Source organism: Odocoileus virginianus, chromosome 4 (genome assembly GCF_023699985.2).
Source record: "Odocoileus virginianus isolate 20LAN1187 ecotype Illinois chromosome 4, Ovbor_1.2, whole genome shotgun sequence".
In the NCBI taxonomy this organism is placed as follows: Eukaryota; Metazoa; Chordata; class Mammalia; order Artiodactyla; family Cervidae; genus Odocoileus; species Odocoileus virginianus.
Window position 1 is genome coordinate 8,044,727 of NC_069677.1, and position 15,880 is coordinate 8,060,606.

A 15,880-nucleotide genomic window follows, 5' to 3' on the forward strand; every position below is an offset into this window, starting at 1 on the left:
CCTTTACCATCTCTATTTTTAGCTGGCTCTTAACAGATGTGAAATGAGCTAAATGGGGCATCTGTTTTTAAGAGTTCTGAAGAGTGTATATTTATGGATCTTTACTGATTCTGGACATACTCATCACAGGTTTCAATAATACAGAGGCTGTAATTGCAATATAAAAGCTGCCAGAGAAGAATGTGTTCTTCCAACTTATCTGGGTAAAAGTCTTATTAGATTTAATCATTCTTGCTAGGGGGAAGAACTGTTCACCTTATTATAACAATAGTCACAATAACTTATACGTCTATCAGAACTTTCCTTAAAATTGTTTAAAAATGCCTTTTACTTATGTTGTCACTCAAGAAATGCCTTTTTCTCAAAGAAGACAGATCAACCAGCCCAATTCAATGAAGAGTAATAAAAGCAAGGTCATTTTCAGCCCCACATGCTCCACTCTTCCACAGTAATACAATTCAGGCCAGCCTGGCTTTAAAGGAGTCAGTAACATACTCATTCCTGGAGAAGGAAATGGCAACCCATTCCAGTATTCTTGCCTGGAGAATCCCAGGGACACAGGAGCCTGGTGGGCTGCCGTCTATGGGGTCGCACAGAGTCGGACACGACTGAAGTGACTTAGCAGCAGCAGCAACACACTCATTCCAGTAAAATCTGTCACATTACTACATGACACCATCTTCATCTACTATAGCCTTTATTCCAGACTCCCTTTGGGTAGTTTTACATCTTCTCCAGTGTTTCCTGGAACTATGAAGGGAGTTCAAAACTCAGCAGTCTATCATAAGCTAACTCAAGGATACTTTAATTTCACTTTCTTCAAAAGCAGAGGTTTCTGAAGGAAACCTAACTGTATCCTATTTACAAGAAATACACTATAAATATAAGGGTATAGGAAACATAAGAGATAAAAGTAAAATATACCACAAAACATTAACTAAAAATAAGTTGGTTTATATAATACAGTACTATTAGCTATAGTTACCATGTTGTACATTATATCCCCAGAGCTTATTTATTTTATTATAGGAAGTTTGTACCTTTTGACTACCTTTACCCATAATAACCCTCCCCCTTTTCCACCCCTGACTCTGGCAACCATCAATCTATTCTCTGTTCCCATGAGTTTGTTTTTTTTCAGATTCCACAACTAAGTATGTTAATACAGTGATTTTCTTTCTCTAACTTATTTCACTTAGCATAAAGCCCTCAAGGTCCATTCTTGTTATTTCAAATGGCAGAATTTTCTTCTTTTTTATGGCTGAATAATATTTCATTGCATATACATTTTATCCATTCATTCATTAATGACACTTAGATCTTAAAAATTCTCATGAAAACAAGAAAAAAACCTGTCACTATGTGAGGTGATATATGATAATAAAGATATTGTGGTAATAATTTCTCAATATATACATGTATCAAGTCATTATGTGCTACACCTTAAACTAATGCAAAGTCACATGTCAATTATATCTCAATAAAACTGGGGGAAAAAGTGGATTTAGCTGTTTTATTACCAGACAAAACAGACTTCAAGGTGCAACATATTACTGGATACAGAGAGGATATATCACAATGATAAAATCCTTCAGGAAGTTTAAGCAATCTTAAATTAGTATACATCTAGTAAAACAACCTCAAAATATATAAACAAAAAATTGGCAGAACTAAAATGAGGAATAGACAAATCCACACTTAAAGTTGGAGATTATAAAATTCTCATTCCTTAGCAACTGATGAAACAAGCAAAGAAAATCAGGTGGGATAGACAAGATTTGAACAAAAGATTAACAAACTTGACCTAATTGATACAGTTAGAACAATGTGTGCCAACAGTTACAAAATTGCATTCTTTTCAAGTGCAAATGAAATATTTACCAAAACTGGCATGAAGCAAATGTCATCAAATCTCAGAAAATGAAATCATATATCATATGTTCTAAGCACAATGAAAGTAAGCTAAAAATCAATAATTTAAAGGTAAAAAAAATTCTCAAAGTTGGGAAATTAAGTGGTACATTTCTAAACAACCTATGAGTCAGAGAAGAAATCGTAATGGAATTTAGACACTATTCTAAACTGAATGATAATGAACAAAATTTCAGAGAGGCAACTAAAGCTGTGCCTGGATAGAAAGAAATTTAGAGCCTTAGAGCTCTAAAAGGAAGCCTGAAACAAACCCAACAAAACAACTACCAAGTGCAAGAAGTTAGAAAAAAACACAGCTAATTAAACCCAAAGAAAGCATAGACATCATAGAGAAAAGAGCAGAAATTAATAAAATAGAAAACAAACAGGTAGTAGATAAAATCAACAAAGCCAAAAACTGCTCCTTGATAGACTGGAAAGACTGACAAGGAAAATAAGAAAAAAGCCACAAATTACCCCTATCAGCAATAAAAAAAAAAAGAAATATTATTACAGATCCTATAGATAATGAAAGATGACAGAGTATAAAAATAATTTTTTTGACAATTTACATGAAATAGATGTTATTTTAAAAACATGTTACCAATATTGATTTGGAAGAAATATAGTCATTTTCATATTTTCTTTAATATTATTTAAAAACTTCCCACAAAGAAAACTTTAGGCCTGGAGGTTTTTAATTGTGAATTCTTCCAAATACCTAAGGAAGAAACAAAACCAAACATAAAGTCTTCCAGAGAACAGACACAGAAATAAAACTTGCCAACTCATTTTACAAAACTAGCATAATGCTGATACTAAAATCCCACAAGGAGATCATAAGAAATAGTGATAGGCCAATGTCTCTCATGAGTTTAGATGTAAATATTAGGGAAAAAAAAAGAAAGAGGGCTTCCCTGGTGGCTCAGACAGTAAAGAATCTGCCTGCAATGCAGGAGATCCAGGTTTGATCCCTGGGTCAGGAAGATCCTCAGGAGACGGAAATGGCAATCCACTCCAGTATTCTTGCCCGGGAAATCCCAGAGACAGAGGAGCTTGGGGGGTTACAGTCCATGGAGTCACCAAAAGTAAGACACGACTGAGTGACTAACACACTACATTTGAAAGAGTATCAGCAAACTGAACCCAGTAATGTTACCAAAGAATACATCAGGACCAAGTTGGATTTACTCCAAGAATGCAAAGTTGGTCTCACATTTAAAGATCAATCAACATAACTTACCACAGTTACAAAATAAAGAAGGGAAATTATGATTACCATGCAAAAGCACCTGATAAAATCCAACACCAGTTTGTGATACAAACTCTCATTAAAATAGAAAGAGAAGGTAACTTTAATCTGATAAAGTATATCTACAAAAAGTCCTATATCAAATACCATATTTAATGGTATTACATGAAAAATTTCCTGAGACTGAGAATGAGACAAGGATGCCTGTTAGCACTGCTTCTACCTAACATCGTACTGGAGATTTAGCCGATTCAGTAAGAAAAGGGGAAAAAAAACCCAAATAAGACAAAACATAAATTATATGAGCAGACTGGGCTCTGGATGGATAAGAGGGGCAAGTGGAAGCAGGGCAGAAAATTGAATTTTAAGTTCAATTTCAACTTCAAACTGTAAAGCACTAGACCGTAACTTCACACGTTTTAAGCTTCTCTGATCTTCCCTACAAGCCTGTAGGCTAGATAAAGCAGGTATTACTTACCTTTATTTTGGAAATGACACACAGGCTCAGAGAAGTAAACTGATTAGTCTGTCTCTCTTTAAGAAGCAAAGGCAATATGTGGACTGACCAAGGAAGTGAGAGTTCAAATTTAAGTTTCTTTTCAGTATGTCATACTTTCTCAAGGAAAAGGAGCTCGAAAAGTCCAAAGGGAAATCATGCCCAGAACTTATTACTGGGTATACCAAACTTAAAGTTGTCACTGAACTCATTATCTAGAATTTCTTTTTCTTTCCATAGCTAAGAATCTGGGAACATGGTAGGCTGAAATGACACAGACAAGTCCCTTCTGACTTCAACTCATAGAAATGCCACAAAAAATATAATTTTTTTTAAAATAAAAAAGACAAGCTCAAGAGAGAAAGAAAAAAAGGAAATTCCCTAGATGCTAGAAATGAAGAAAAAAACTGTAGAATGTTAAGTGGGAGCTTACCCAGATTCAGATATAGTTTCAAGGGTTGGTCCCCAGAGTTACAGTGCCCAGACAAGAATAGGGATCCATTTTCCAACTTTCAAGGTGAGAGTATATGTGGATGAGTGACAAAGAACAGATTCCCTTCTTGAAATGTGGACCCTTCATGAGCAGCCCAGTCAGTGAAAGAGTAGGAAAGACAGTTCACTGGATCAGGAAAGCAGGATAAACTTTCTGTCAGGGACCTTGTACAGAGCTGATGAAAGATCTACAAAAAATGGACACCACAATTGGATACTGGGGGACTTAACATTATTAAGATGGCATGGACATTTCAACCCAAGAAATTATAGGGACCCCTGAAATCTCTGGAGCTCTGCAGCAACCGGAACAAAAAGACATGGTACTCTCAAAACATAAAATATAAGACTTCAAAAGGGAAGCGGGAAAAAAAATTCTGTTTGAAGATGTGGTCTTCTTCAAAGAGCTACAAACCATACAGGAGGTCCATTTTCATGAGGCCGAGTCAGCATATACAGCAAGTAGGAGATCTGCCATCCACTCAGAAAAAAGAATAGAACGATCCAAAGAAACCATGAAATATTATGTTGAAAATGATTAAAATAAAAAAACCTAATGAAAGATCAGAATATTTTGAAAAATTTTGACATTTGAAAAAGAACCAAAAGGAACAACTAGAAATTAAAAATTACAGTTACTGAAATTAAAAAAATTGAGTGGATTTATTAAAAAATGGATTAGACATAGTTGAAGAGATTCTTAGTTAACTGGAAAGTGAATATGAGTACATTATCCAGAATGCACCACAGAAAAATAAACAATAGAAAACATGAAAGTGCAATTAAAATATGTGAGGACAAACATCCAACGGAAGTTCAAAAGGAGAAGATAGAGGGAACAAGGCAAGGCAAACAGATAACGGCTAAAAATTTTGAAAACTGAAGATAGACATGAAGTGTACAACTTCTGATCAAGATGACTAAAAACTAACCTACCCCCAGATATAGGTCATCAAAACTACAGAACATCAAAGATTAAAAAAATTTTTTTTTTCTAAAGCAACTAGAGAGAAGAAATTATCTTTAAAAGGAATACTTAGGCTGAAAGATTTCTAATATTCAGCAATATACATCACAGACTATGGAACAAAAGGTGCAAAGAACTGAAGGAAAATATAATAGCTGTCAATCAAGCAAACTACTATTCCCTCCTCATTTATTTCTTAACTCAATGGAGAAAGGTGTGCCAATATAAGAGGGGCTTGGACAGGACTAGCTGGAATTAGCAAGAACGAAATATCTGGGAAGGTAGTTAATTCAGTGGAAACAGCACTTGTGTTTCCTAAATGTGATGTGGAACAGATGACCTAGACATAAGACTCCAGAAGCTTTTGCCTTTACACTGTATTTCTAGCCAAAGTTGGCTATCTTAGTGGTAAAGGCTTAAGCAGAATTATTTATGGAGCACATTAAGTGAACTCTAGATATATACAGCACAGTAATTAAAAGTGAAGTCTCTGGAATCAGACTAATGAGAATCAAATCTTGACTCTGCTACTTATGAACTGAATGAATTTGATCAAGTTACTTTACTTCTCTGTGCCTTGATTTTGATAGCTATATCTCACAGTTTAAAAAAGACTAAATAAGCAAAGATATGTAAAACATTGGGCATAGTATCCAGCACACAGTAGGTATTTAATAAAGGCTAGTTATTATTTATTCCTGACTACAGGGCTGTAATCTGGCCACAAGTTTGAAGAGGTTATCTTTAATATGACACTGAAAAACTAAAATATAAGAAACACATACTCTGACATCTACTGAGCAGCCCACAGTCCACGATGGATTTCCCAGCACTTGATTCTGGCACAGGAGATGAACTAAGGAAGATTTCCCAACACCTGTAAAAGATACAAGCACTCTAGTCATATAAAAGATATGCTGAAACGACTGAGAATAACCAGTAATAATGTTACGCAAAGCATGGTTGTTTAAAGGGTGTTCAAGGTACGTCTAGTCAAGGCTATGGTTTTTCCAGTAGTCATGTATGGATGTGAGAGTTGGACTATAAAGAAAGCTGAGAGCAGAAGAATTTATGTTTCTGAACTGTGGTGTTGGAGAAGATTCTTGAGAGTCCCTTGGACTGCAAGGAGATCCAACCAGTCCATCCTAAAGGAGATCAGTCCTGGATGTTCATGGAAGGGACTGATGTTGAAGCTGAAACTCCAACACTTTGGCCACCTGATGCGGAGAGCTGACTCATTTGAAAAGACCCTGATGCTGGGAAAGATTGAGGGAGGGAGGAGAAGGGGATGATAGAGGATGAGATGGTTGGATGGCATCACCGACACAATAGACGTGGGTTTGGGTGAATTCTGGGAGTTGGTGATGGACAGGGAGGCCTGGCGTACTGTGGTTCATGGGGTTGCAAAGAGTCAGACACGACTGAGCAACTGAACTGAACAGAACATACCAATGATTTAATAAGCTTCACTGATAGAGAAGATGGTTAAGGACACTGGTTCTCTCAAATTTAGTATCAGCATTCTCTGAAGGACTTGCTAAACAACATAGAATGCTGGATCTTGTCCCCAGAGCTTCCAATTCAGCAGGTGTGTCATGGAAGCCAAAGATTTGGCCACTTCTAACAAATTCGCAGGTAATGTTGATGCTACTGATCCAGGGAACTCACTTTGAGATCTATTCATCCAGGGCAATTTCAAATTAACTAATCCTTTTCCTTTGGAATGATTTCATCTATTCAGCTTATTTTAGAATTGTACTCTTATACTTTAGAGGTAATCTCCTCTATACTGACCACCAATGCAGAGGTCCCTTTCACAGATCCTGTTAGTTGCTCTTTTGGAATGGGCTTGAACACTGTCAGTGACAGGGATTCACCATTTCACAAATTCATATTTAGATACTTCAGTTCTCCCATACAGTGATCTTTGGAAAGCTGTCAACTTCTTGGCCTAGACTTATCTTTTGGAAAAGGAGAACAACTTTTCTCCACCTACATTATGGCCCTTTTTCTTTAGAGGCAGCAGTTTTCTTTTTATTGAAGTATAGTTGATGTACAATATTATGTTGGTTTCAGGTATACAACATTTAAATACATTATAAAATGATCACCACAGTAAGTCTGGTAACCCTCTGTCCCCATACAATGCTATTACAGTACCATTTGTGATATTCCCTATGCTGTACAATATATCCCTGTGACTTATTTATAACTGGAAGTTTGTAACTCAATTCCCTGCACCTATTTCACCCCTTTCCCCATAGCTCCCTTCTAGCAAACACCAGTTTGTTCTCAGTATTTGAGCCTGTTTTCATTTTGTTTGTTTTTTAGATTCTATTATACATATAAGTGAGATCATACAGTTTGTCTTTCTCTGTTTGACTTATTTCACTGAGTATAATACCTTCCAGATCCATTCATGTTGTCATAAATGGCAAGATCTTGGCTACTGTCAATAATGCTGCAACATAGGGGTGGATACCTCTTTTCAAATTCGTGTTTTTGTTTTCTTCAGGTAAATACCCAGAAGTAGTTGCTGGATCATATGGCAACTATTTTTAATTTCATGAGGAGCTTCCATAGTTTTGCACAGTGGCTACACCAATTTACAATTACATCATGAGTACCTGAGGTTCTCTTCTATCCACATCCTGGACAACACTTGTCATTTGTTGCCTTTTTGAGAACAGCCATTCTGACAGGTGTGAGACAATATTTCGTGGTTTTGATTTGCATTTCCCTGATGATGAGAGATGCTGAGCATATTTTCATGTGTATGTTTTCTTTGGAAAAATGTCTATTAAGATACTCTGCATATTTTTAAAAATTAATTATTTTTTGATATTGAGTTGTGTAAGTTCTTTACATATTTTGGATATCCCCTTATGGGATATGTCATTTGCAAATATCTTCTCCCATTCATAGGACAGTATTTTCTTTGATTATAGATCTCCTGGGTTTAGGATAATATAGTTACTAATGTTAGGGCTAGTATTTAGAGATCTGTAGGAAGAGGAAAGGGAATGAACTATCCCATGTACGTTTCTGTGCAGGGTTACTCATTCAATTAACACATTTCAGGATGCTATTATAACAAGCACATTTGGTAAGTCTTCATGCGTCACTAGTTGTTATAAAAGATAAAATACCTCTTTGTGTGCCTTATTGTGTATGGACCTATCACTTCTTATTATAAGTTTTATTTTCAGACTATGTAGAAAGTATAGAAAAAAGAAGAAAGAATTCACCTGAAGAACACTACTGTCAGCATGCAGATTTAATATTATAAGCAGAGTTTTTCTATAAGAAGATTGTTATTGTGAACATATACATGTGCGTGTGTGCTCAGTCCCTCAGTTATGTCCAACTCTTTGGGACCCCATGGACTGTAGCCTACCAGGCTTCTCTCTCCATAGGATTTTACAGGCAAGAATACTGGAGTGGGCTGCCATTCCCTTCTCCAGGGGATCTTCCCAACCCAGGGATGGAACCCAGTCTATTGCATCTCCTGCACTGTCAGGCAGATTCTTTTACCACTAGCGCCACCTGGGAAGCGCCCTGGTAGCTTAGACGGTAAAGAATCCGCCTGCAATGCAGGAGACCCAGGACAGATCCCTGGGGTCGGGAAGATCCCCTGGAGAAGGGAATGGCTACCTACTCCAGTATTCTTGCCTGGAGAATCCCACAGACAGAGAAGCCTGGTGGGCTACAGTCCATGGGCTTGCAAAGAGTAGGACTGAGTGATGCAATGCAGGTACTTTAAAAAAAGAAAAAGCCTTTGCTTATACAGCTGGTTTTGTCTGAAATATTCTACTCAGCCTCTCCTTCTATTTCCGCTCTCCCATCGGCCTTGTGAACTAATCTTTCAAGACTCAGCATCATTCTAGATAAAAGTCTTTCCATATTCCATACAGGCAGAACTGAGCACATCATTCATCATCCTCTGCAACTTCCCTGAACACTCTCCCACAGAGCACGTAAACACCTATTATATCAGCTCATTTAGATTTTACTACTGCTGCTTAATTTTAAGTTCTTTGAGGCCTGGGACTGGGTTTTACTCATTTTTTTATTTCTAGTACACAGAATAGGGTCTCAAATAGTACTTATTTATTGGCTAAAAGTTTCCATGTTCTTACAGAATCTTCAGAAACATTTTTAATGTCTCCAAGTTCAGAGAGTAGACATAATGATTTATTTAAACATTTTCTCATTATTAGATATTAGGGTGCTTTGAACTTTTCACTATACTAAGAAAAGGTCTGTTTAAACTTTTGTTTAAAATTACCTTCCCAGGAATGAAATTAATATGTAAAAGGAAATCAACATTTAAAGTTCTTGTTATACACTGACAATTTGTATCTGGTTACTCTGTCACCAGCCATATACACAAGCCTGCAGGTCTTACTGCACCTCAACAGTATGCAGTTGCTTTTTCATCTTCGTTAGTTTATAAGAGGAAAAAAAGAGACATTTTTGTTTTAGTCTGCATTTGTTTACCTTCTGGTAAAGATACACATTATGATCATCTTTGCAAGCCAGCTGCTTTTCCTCTCTTATTAATTATCTATTGATGTGCTCTACCCATTTATCTACTGGGTTTTAGTGACCTCTTCATATACTAGATGCTCATATAATTGAACCAAACATATTCTCAGATTTCCCTTTCATTTATTATTTTTATATACAAGCGAGTAAGATTTTTGAATACTCAAACTGAGCTTTGTCTTTTATTCATTGCATTGCATCTGCTATCTATTGCCTTTAGGGCATATTGTTGATTTTTGTGTTTGCAAGTAGGCTTGTTTATGTTGGAGGCACATAGCTAGGCATTTAGTTATCAGTTTGATACAAAGATTGAATTTCAAGTTAAGTTTAACTCTGTCAGAGTAAACATTTCTATGCAATAATGTTGTATAGCTCTCCATGAATTAACTTTTGGGTGTTTTGGGTGACAAGGGTTAGCTAACATGGTATGAACTTTACATAGTAAGAACAAATTGAGTACTAAGAATAGTGGCTAACTTTAAGAATTTAAGGAGGTTCTAATTCTATGTTTTCATCAATAGAACTAATTTAGATCAAAAGAATGCACTTGATTTGCTGGGTAAAAAAGTTCAATATAATCAAATAAATGCCAGGGCCAAACAGAGTTGGTAATGTGTTAATATCATTCCTTATGCCAAAGGATCAAAGAGAAAAGAGTATGTGCATGTTAGATTTTCAGGATTCCTTATTCAATTATCAAGTAACTCTATGTGATACAAACAGATTTCTAAATCCAAAGTCATTCCTTTGTATATTTGCGAAACCCTCAAAATTTCACAGGGAAAAATAAGCCTTTATTCAAAAGTAAACTTTGAAGTTTAAATACAAAGTCAGATGAAGTGTAAAAAGTATATTCTAACATGTCAGATAGCAAATCACTGTTAAAAGGGAACTATAAAAAGACAAGAACTGACTTTGCACATAAAGCCTAACTTCAGTGAATGTGTGACAGGATCAATCACTTTCCTAGTGGGTATGGCTATGTCTTCTGTTTTACAACTAAACTATAAGACTAATTTTAAAAAGCTTTCTATTGATAATTGCCTGATCACTTTTCCACATTTAATAGAGCAGCCATTTCAACCCTGTTGCATAATGCCTTGATTCCACAGTTATATCCCTACCACTTAACTCAGTGTTATATGTAATAGGTATTTAAAAATTGGGGTGGGGAGAATAGACAGTTTGCACAAGATGTCAACATGAATGGGTTGCTACATGCAGTAGAAACGGAATTAAAAATGAGAGAGAGCACCCACCTTTACATGTCATGGAAAACTGTGTTAGCTCTGTGCTGTGCTGTGCTAAGCTGCTTCAGTCCTGTCTGACTCTGAGATCTCATGGACTGTGGCCCACCAGGCTCCTCTATCTCTGGAACTCTCCAGGCAAGAATACTGGAGTGGGTTGCCATTTCCTCCTCCAGGGGATCTTCCTGACCTAGGGATGGAACCCAGGTCTCTTATGTGTCCTGGACTGGCACGTGTGTTCTTCATCACAAGCGCCAACTGGGAAGTGTTAGCTTTGGATTCTTCTAAATCCTACTTGGTGATACTCTTGTGAGGTCCATTTAGACCACCACTGCTTTATTTATCTGTGAAACTGAGTGCTTTTATTAAATTAACTTCAGTATCACTTCAAGCTAAAAAACTAAAGTTGACATAAACTGGATTATGTTCACAGGGTTCCATTATGCAACTTTCTGAAGGGAATATTAAATAATGCTCTCTGTAAAATATTTTGTAATGCAAAATAATCTTCAGGTAATCTGAAAAGGTACTCAAACTCCTCCCCACGGCAATTTTACTCCATTTGGTAAGGCTAATTTCAAGCTCTTTGGAGTACATCCTCTCCACCTCCAAGCATCTGACACAATGTTTTTGCTCATAGCAAATATCCAAAGGTCAATTTAGAAAAGTACATCTATGAAATGCACCAGGCTGCCCTGGTAATCAGGGTAATCTGTCTCAGCGGTATTCTGTCTGCAATGAGGAGATGCAAGAGACACGGGTTTGATCCCTGGGTCGGGAAGATCCCTTGGCATAGGGAATGGCAACCCACTCCAGTACGCTTGGAAAATCCCAAGTATGCCTGGGAAATCCCAAGGACAGAGGAGCCTGGCGGGCCACATACAGTCCACCGGGGTAAGGGTCGGACACGACTTAGCGACTAAACCACCACCACATGAAAAGCAAAGTTTGTCATCTATTCCAAGTTCTTACGAAGATTAGGAATGGAGGCTAGGAGAAACAGAAAGATAGTGAAGGGGATAGAGAAACACAGACTTCAATTCCAGTTCTCAAGTGTCCAAGGTAAGAAGTTTAACACTAGGATTAAGGTAGGCTCAGCGTTGTTCTAGCTGCTTCACAATATGGCCTCTATCTTAAATTTTCTATTTCTTACAGCCTAGCACATAATAGGTTTTCAATTAAGGTTAAAGAGAACAAAGAAAAGAGAAGTGCAACTGAAAGTAGAACAGGACTACCACCTGTTGTTTCGTGAAACAGTATGGGTTGGTGTTTTAGATACGAGGACTTGCAGCTCAAACCAGTTCTGTCATTTACAATGTAAATATCATAAATCATGCATCTCTCCGCCTCACTTTTATCATTTGTAAATGGGGTAATAGGACCGATCTAAGGATTAAATGAGTTAATACGTGCAAAGTTTGGAACAGTGTCAATAATACTTGGAACAGTGTCATTCTTCCTAGAGCATGTTTGATTTCCTTAATTAAAATCTCCCAAAGGCAAGGTTCGCCCCTGTCTCAGCCTGGCGCTCAATTCAACGCTCAGTATCTGCACATCTTTTAAAACAAAGACTCACTGGGCTTCTGTCACCCTGGAAACCGACGTAGAGACCTGCGAAAGCAGAGGAAAGGCCTCGGTTTCGCGCCCCCTACCCGGACGACGCAGCCGCTCCGTTAAATTGAGCAAAGTCCTCTGGGAAGTGTAGTCTTTAAGGCTTAAGAAGGAATTCAGCCACGAGCCGGGATCAGTTAGTCGGTGGGTGGATGGAGGGAGAGTGAAAGGGGAGGGTTTTCGGATAACTCACAAGTGTCGGGAGCCCCAGGGTTGTGATAAGGCGCTCACCTGAGTCTCCCAAAACCAGTACCTTCACTCGATCCAGAGACGCCATCTTGTCATTGCCTTCCTGAGGTTAACGCCTATTCCGGGATTATACGCCAATCAGAGCTGGGTTTGAAAGGCAGCGCCTTCAACGTTATTGGCCAATAGGAGCGTGACTCTTGATTGAAGGCCTCACAGTGCTGATTGGCCCCCCTGGTTGAAAGTAGCGGGTGGTTTCTAAAGCTGGTCGCAGGAATAGAGCGTTTTCTTTGACGCACAAGTGGCGTGGCTCGGATAAGCCGGTAGTTGAGGCGCTGAGGGAAGCTGTAGTGGGAGTGTTCGAGGATTCACTTTGGTAAACCTTGTTCCCTGTTGTTCTGGGTTCCCTGACCAGGCGCCGCCTCTTAGGGTGTCTTCTCTTTTTCGCTCCTTTCTTCTTAGCTCTCCTCCTCCCCCTTAGCTACCCTCTTGATTCGGTTCTCGGTCTTCCAAAGAACCATTGGCCCCGGAGCGGCCCATATGCGACCTCGGGTAGGACGGGCTTGACTGCGCCGAGTGTGTCCTCAGCTGGTAGAGTCCTAGGGAATTTAGGGTGTCGGGGTGTCGCAGTGGGGAGGAGAAGAAACGTTACCGGGCGCGTGGAGGCCCGCTGGCCCGGAGGTTTCGCGTTATCATGCCGCTTTTTGCACGAAGGCGTGGAGAGTACCGAGCACTGTGGCGACCGAGAAAGCCGGTTGGTGGTGGAAGTCCAAGTTCCTCTGAAACTGGAATAGGAGTAAACTGAAATATCTGACAGGACTCCCCACATCCACTCCTTCCATTTTTTCTCTTACACGCTGCAGCCTGCATAAGCCCTTAAAAACACGAATTTGTTTTAGGCACCTCCTGCCTAAAACCATCTGAAGTTTAAGAAGAGGGTTTCCAATACCCTGTCTTTTTCTACTCTGGAAGCCGCAGTAGGGGAAGTGAATTGAGGGGAAGCTGGGTGGGCATATTTGAAGAACAGGTGCTTAGCGGATCTATTGAAAGTTTTGTGGGACACTTGACCAGCTGTGGCACATGCTGGAAAGTCAGTGGTGAACAAGATTAAGCCCTTGGTCTCCGAGGTAGATATGGAGAAAGTATGTTCACTGTATCCGGTTCACTGTAAAAAATAAGGGGAAAGAGCTGTGGGAACTTGTGAAAGGGGGCTCATTTCATCTACTAAGGGGAACCAGAGACGATGTCTCAGAGGAAATGTCATTCGAGATGTGACAGATTGTTAGGAGAAGGGACTTTAGGCTTAGCTGTGGGGACAGAGAGAACTGCATGTGCAAAGGCCTGGAAGTGGGGAACGCATGTGTGGCTGGTGAAATTGGAGAATGCCTGGAAATGAGACTGAGGAGGATAGACCAAGTGCAAAGAGTGCATTCATTTCATCTTTGTTTCTCCACCTCTGTGCCCAGTGTTTGTATGATTGTAATACATATACTTCAGAAACAACCGACTTGCGTTTGGGGCTCTGGGCTGGGTAGGGTCATAGGTGAGGCTGAGAGGTAACTGATGAACTCCGAGGCTAAAAAAAAAAAGAAACATGGGCTGGTCCCCAGAGGTCACACACTCAGAAGTCAACAGAGGCCAATCCAACTCCTTCCCTGTTTAGAAGTGTCAACTGCTCTTTAGTTAATTGTTTCTGTGTGGGAACATGGTCACATTTTTCCCTCAGATATTTCCAATTTTCAAGAGTGTCTGAAAATGGAAATGTGAAATCTCATGATTTTTAATTGTTGACCAGTAATTCAGAAAATTTTCAAAACATTCTTTGAATCAAGTGATGTGGTAGATGTTGCCAGTTTGAGACCTCTTAGCTCAGTATTATGAAATCCAGAGATTGAGGAGATTCAGCATAATTAGGGGAGTAGAGGCAGAAAAGGACAGAACACATGGTCAGGAAGGAGGATTTTAGAATGTAGAGATTTTGAACAAGGTGATTCTTTGCTGAGCTCCAGTTTCATTTGTTCAGCTGCCTCCTGGGTATCTTCACAGTAATATCCTGTGGTATTTCCTCAAAGACAAGCAACTAACACTGATTGCTTCAATTCTTCCAAATCTGTTTCTCTTCAGGAGTTAATGTACTTCTCATAGTAGTGCTTTTTTCTTCCAGTTACAGTGGCTTAAATCAAATAGCTGTATATTATTGTTTAATAGATATAATGTTTCAGTTTTACAGGATGAAAAGTTTGGAAGTGGTTGGTGATGATAGGTGGATATCATTAAGAATGTATTTAACATTACTGAATTATTACTTAAAAATGCTTAACTGGTACATTTTGTTATGTATATTTTATCACTTAAAAAATGGGGGAAAAACCCCAAATAGCTATTTAAAATTTTTAAAAATACTCCATTTCCAGTATATTATTGGAATATATTGTTGGGGCCTTTTGATTTTGTTTCTCTAATAAGTTTCATTCATCCTGTCCTCTGGTAATTTCTTCTTCTCCTTCATAGTATAAGTCTGATTACTATAGCTCTTAATATCATTACTTCCATATGAATTGTCTCATTTAATCCTCACACATCAGTGCTATGAGGAAGGCACTGTTAATCTGATAAGATGGAGGCTGAGAATTTTCCAGGGTCATGGGCTAAGAAATGGTGGAACTGGGATTCAAAACCTAAACCTATTGGAGTCATCATGTCACTCCCTTTTTCAAATCTTTAGTGCCCCCTGTGATGTTTCAGGCAAAAGTAACAGGCTGAATGAATCATAGTACAGGGCTCTTCCCATATGGGATGTGCTTTGGTGGGGGTGTGTAATAACTAGGTACCCAGTTTGTTGGTAGCAGTAGTCAGGGACTTATTCTGTATATTTGTCACCTAAGGAGCTTTAAAAAATCAGTGTGATGCCTAATCTGGCCCTCCCAGACCAGCTGAAACAGAATCTCTGGGAACGGGTCCAGGGTGGGTATTTTTAAATGCTCCTGGGTGATTCTGCTTTACAGCCAGGGTTGAGAATCATTGGCCTGGAAAATGGAGTATATGGGGTAGAAGGTCAGGGAGGGGAATATAATAGTAGGAAATAATACTAGAAAAGTAGGTTATCTTCACATTTGCCTGCCATCCTTTGGTCTGTTTCTGAAAGCACATACTGTGTTCTGCCAGTTGTT

At 38.6% G+C, this 15,880-nt stretch overlaps 2 protein-coding genes across 3 annotated transcripts in view; one reads left to right on the forward strand and one right to left on the reverse strand.

The window, feature by feature from the left end:
* RABL3 (RAB, member of RAS oncogene family like 3) overlaps positions 1-12,858 on the reverse strand; it is a 37,613-nt gene extending 24,755 nt beyond the window's left edge. Inside the window, exons 1-2 of the mRNA XM_020911426.2 lie at positions 12,756-12,858; positions 5,904-5,995 (exon numbers count right to left, since the gene is read on the reverse strand). Coding sequence (XP_020767085.1) covers positions 5,904-5,995; positions 12,756-12,801 — 138 coding nt within the window. The 5' untranslated portion in view covers positions 12,802-12,858. The remainder of the gene's footprint in view (positions 1-5,903; positions 5,996-12,755) is intronic.
* Positions 12,859-12,946: 88 nt separating this feature from the next.
* Positions 12,947-15,880, forward strand: part of GTF2E1 (general transcription factor IIE subunit 1) — a 41,588-nt gene continuing 38,654 nt past the window's right edge. Inside the window, exon 1 of one of the 2 annotated variants that reach the window (XM_020911424.2) lies at positions 12,947-13,086. The gene's annotated coding sequence lies outside the window, so the exon portion shown is untranslated. The remainder of the gene's footprint in view (positions 13,087-15,880) is intronic. The other variant, XM_020911425.2, reaches the window with a different exon arrangement.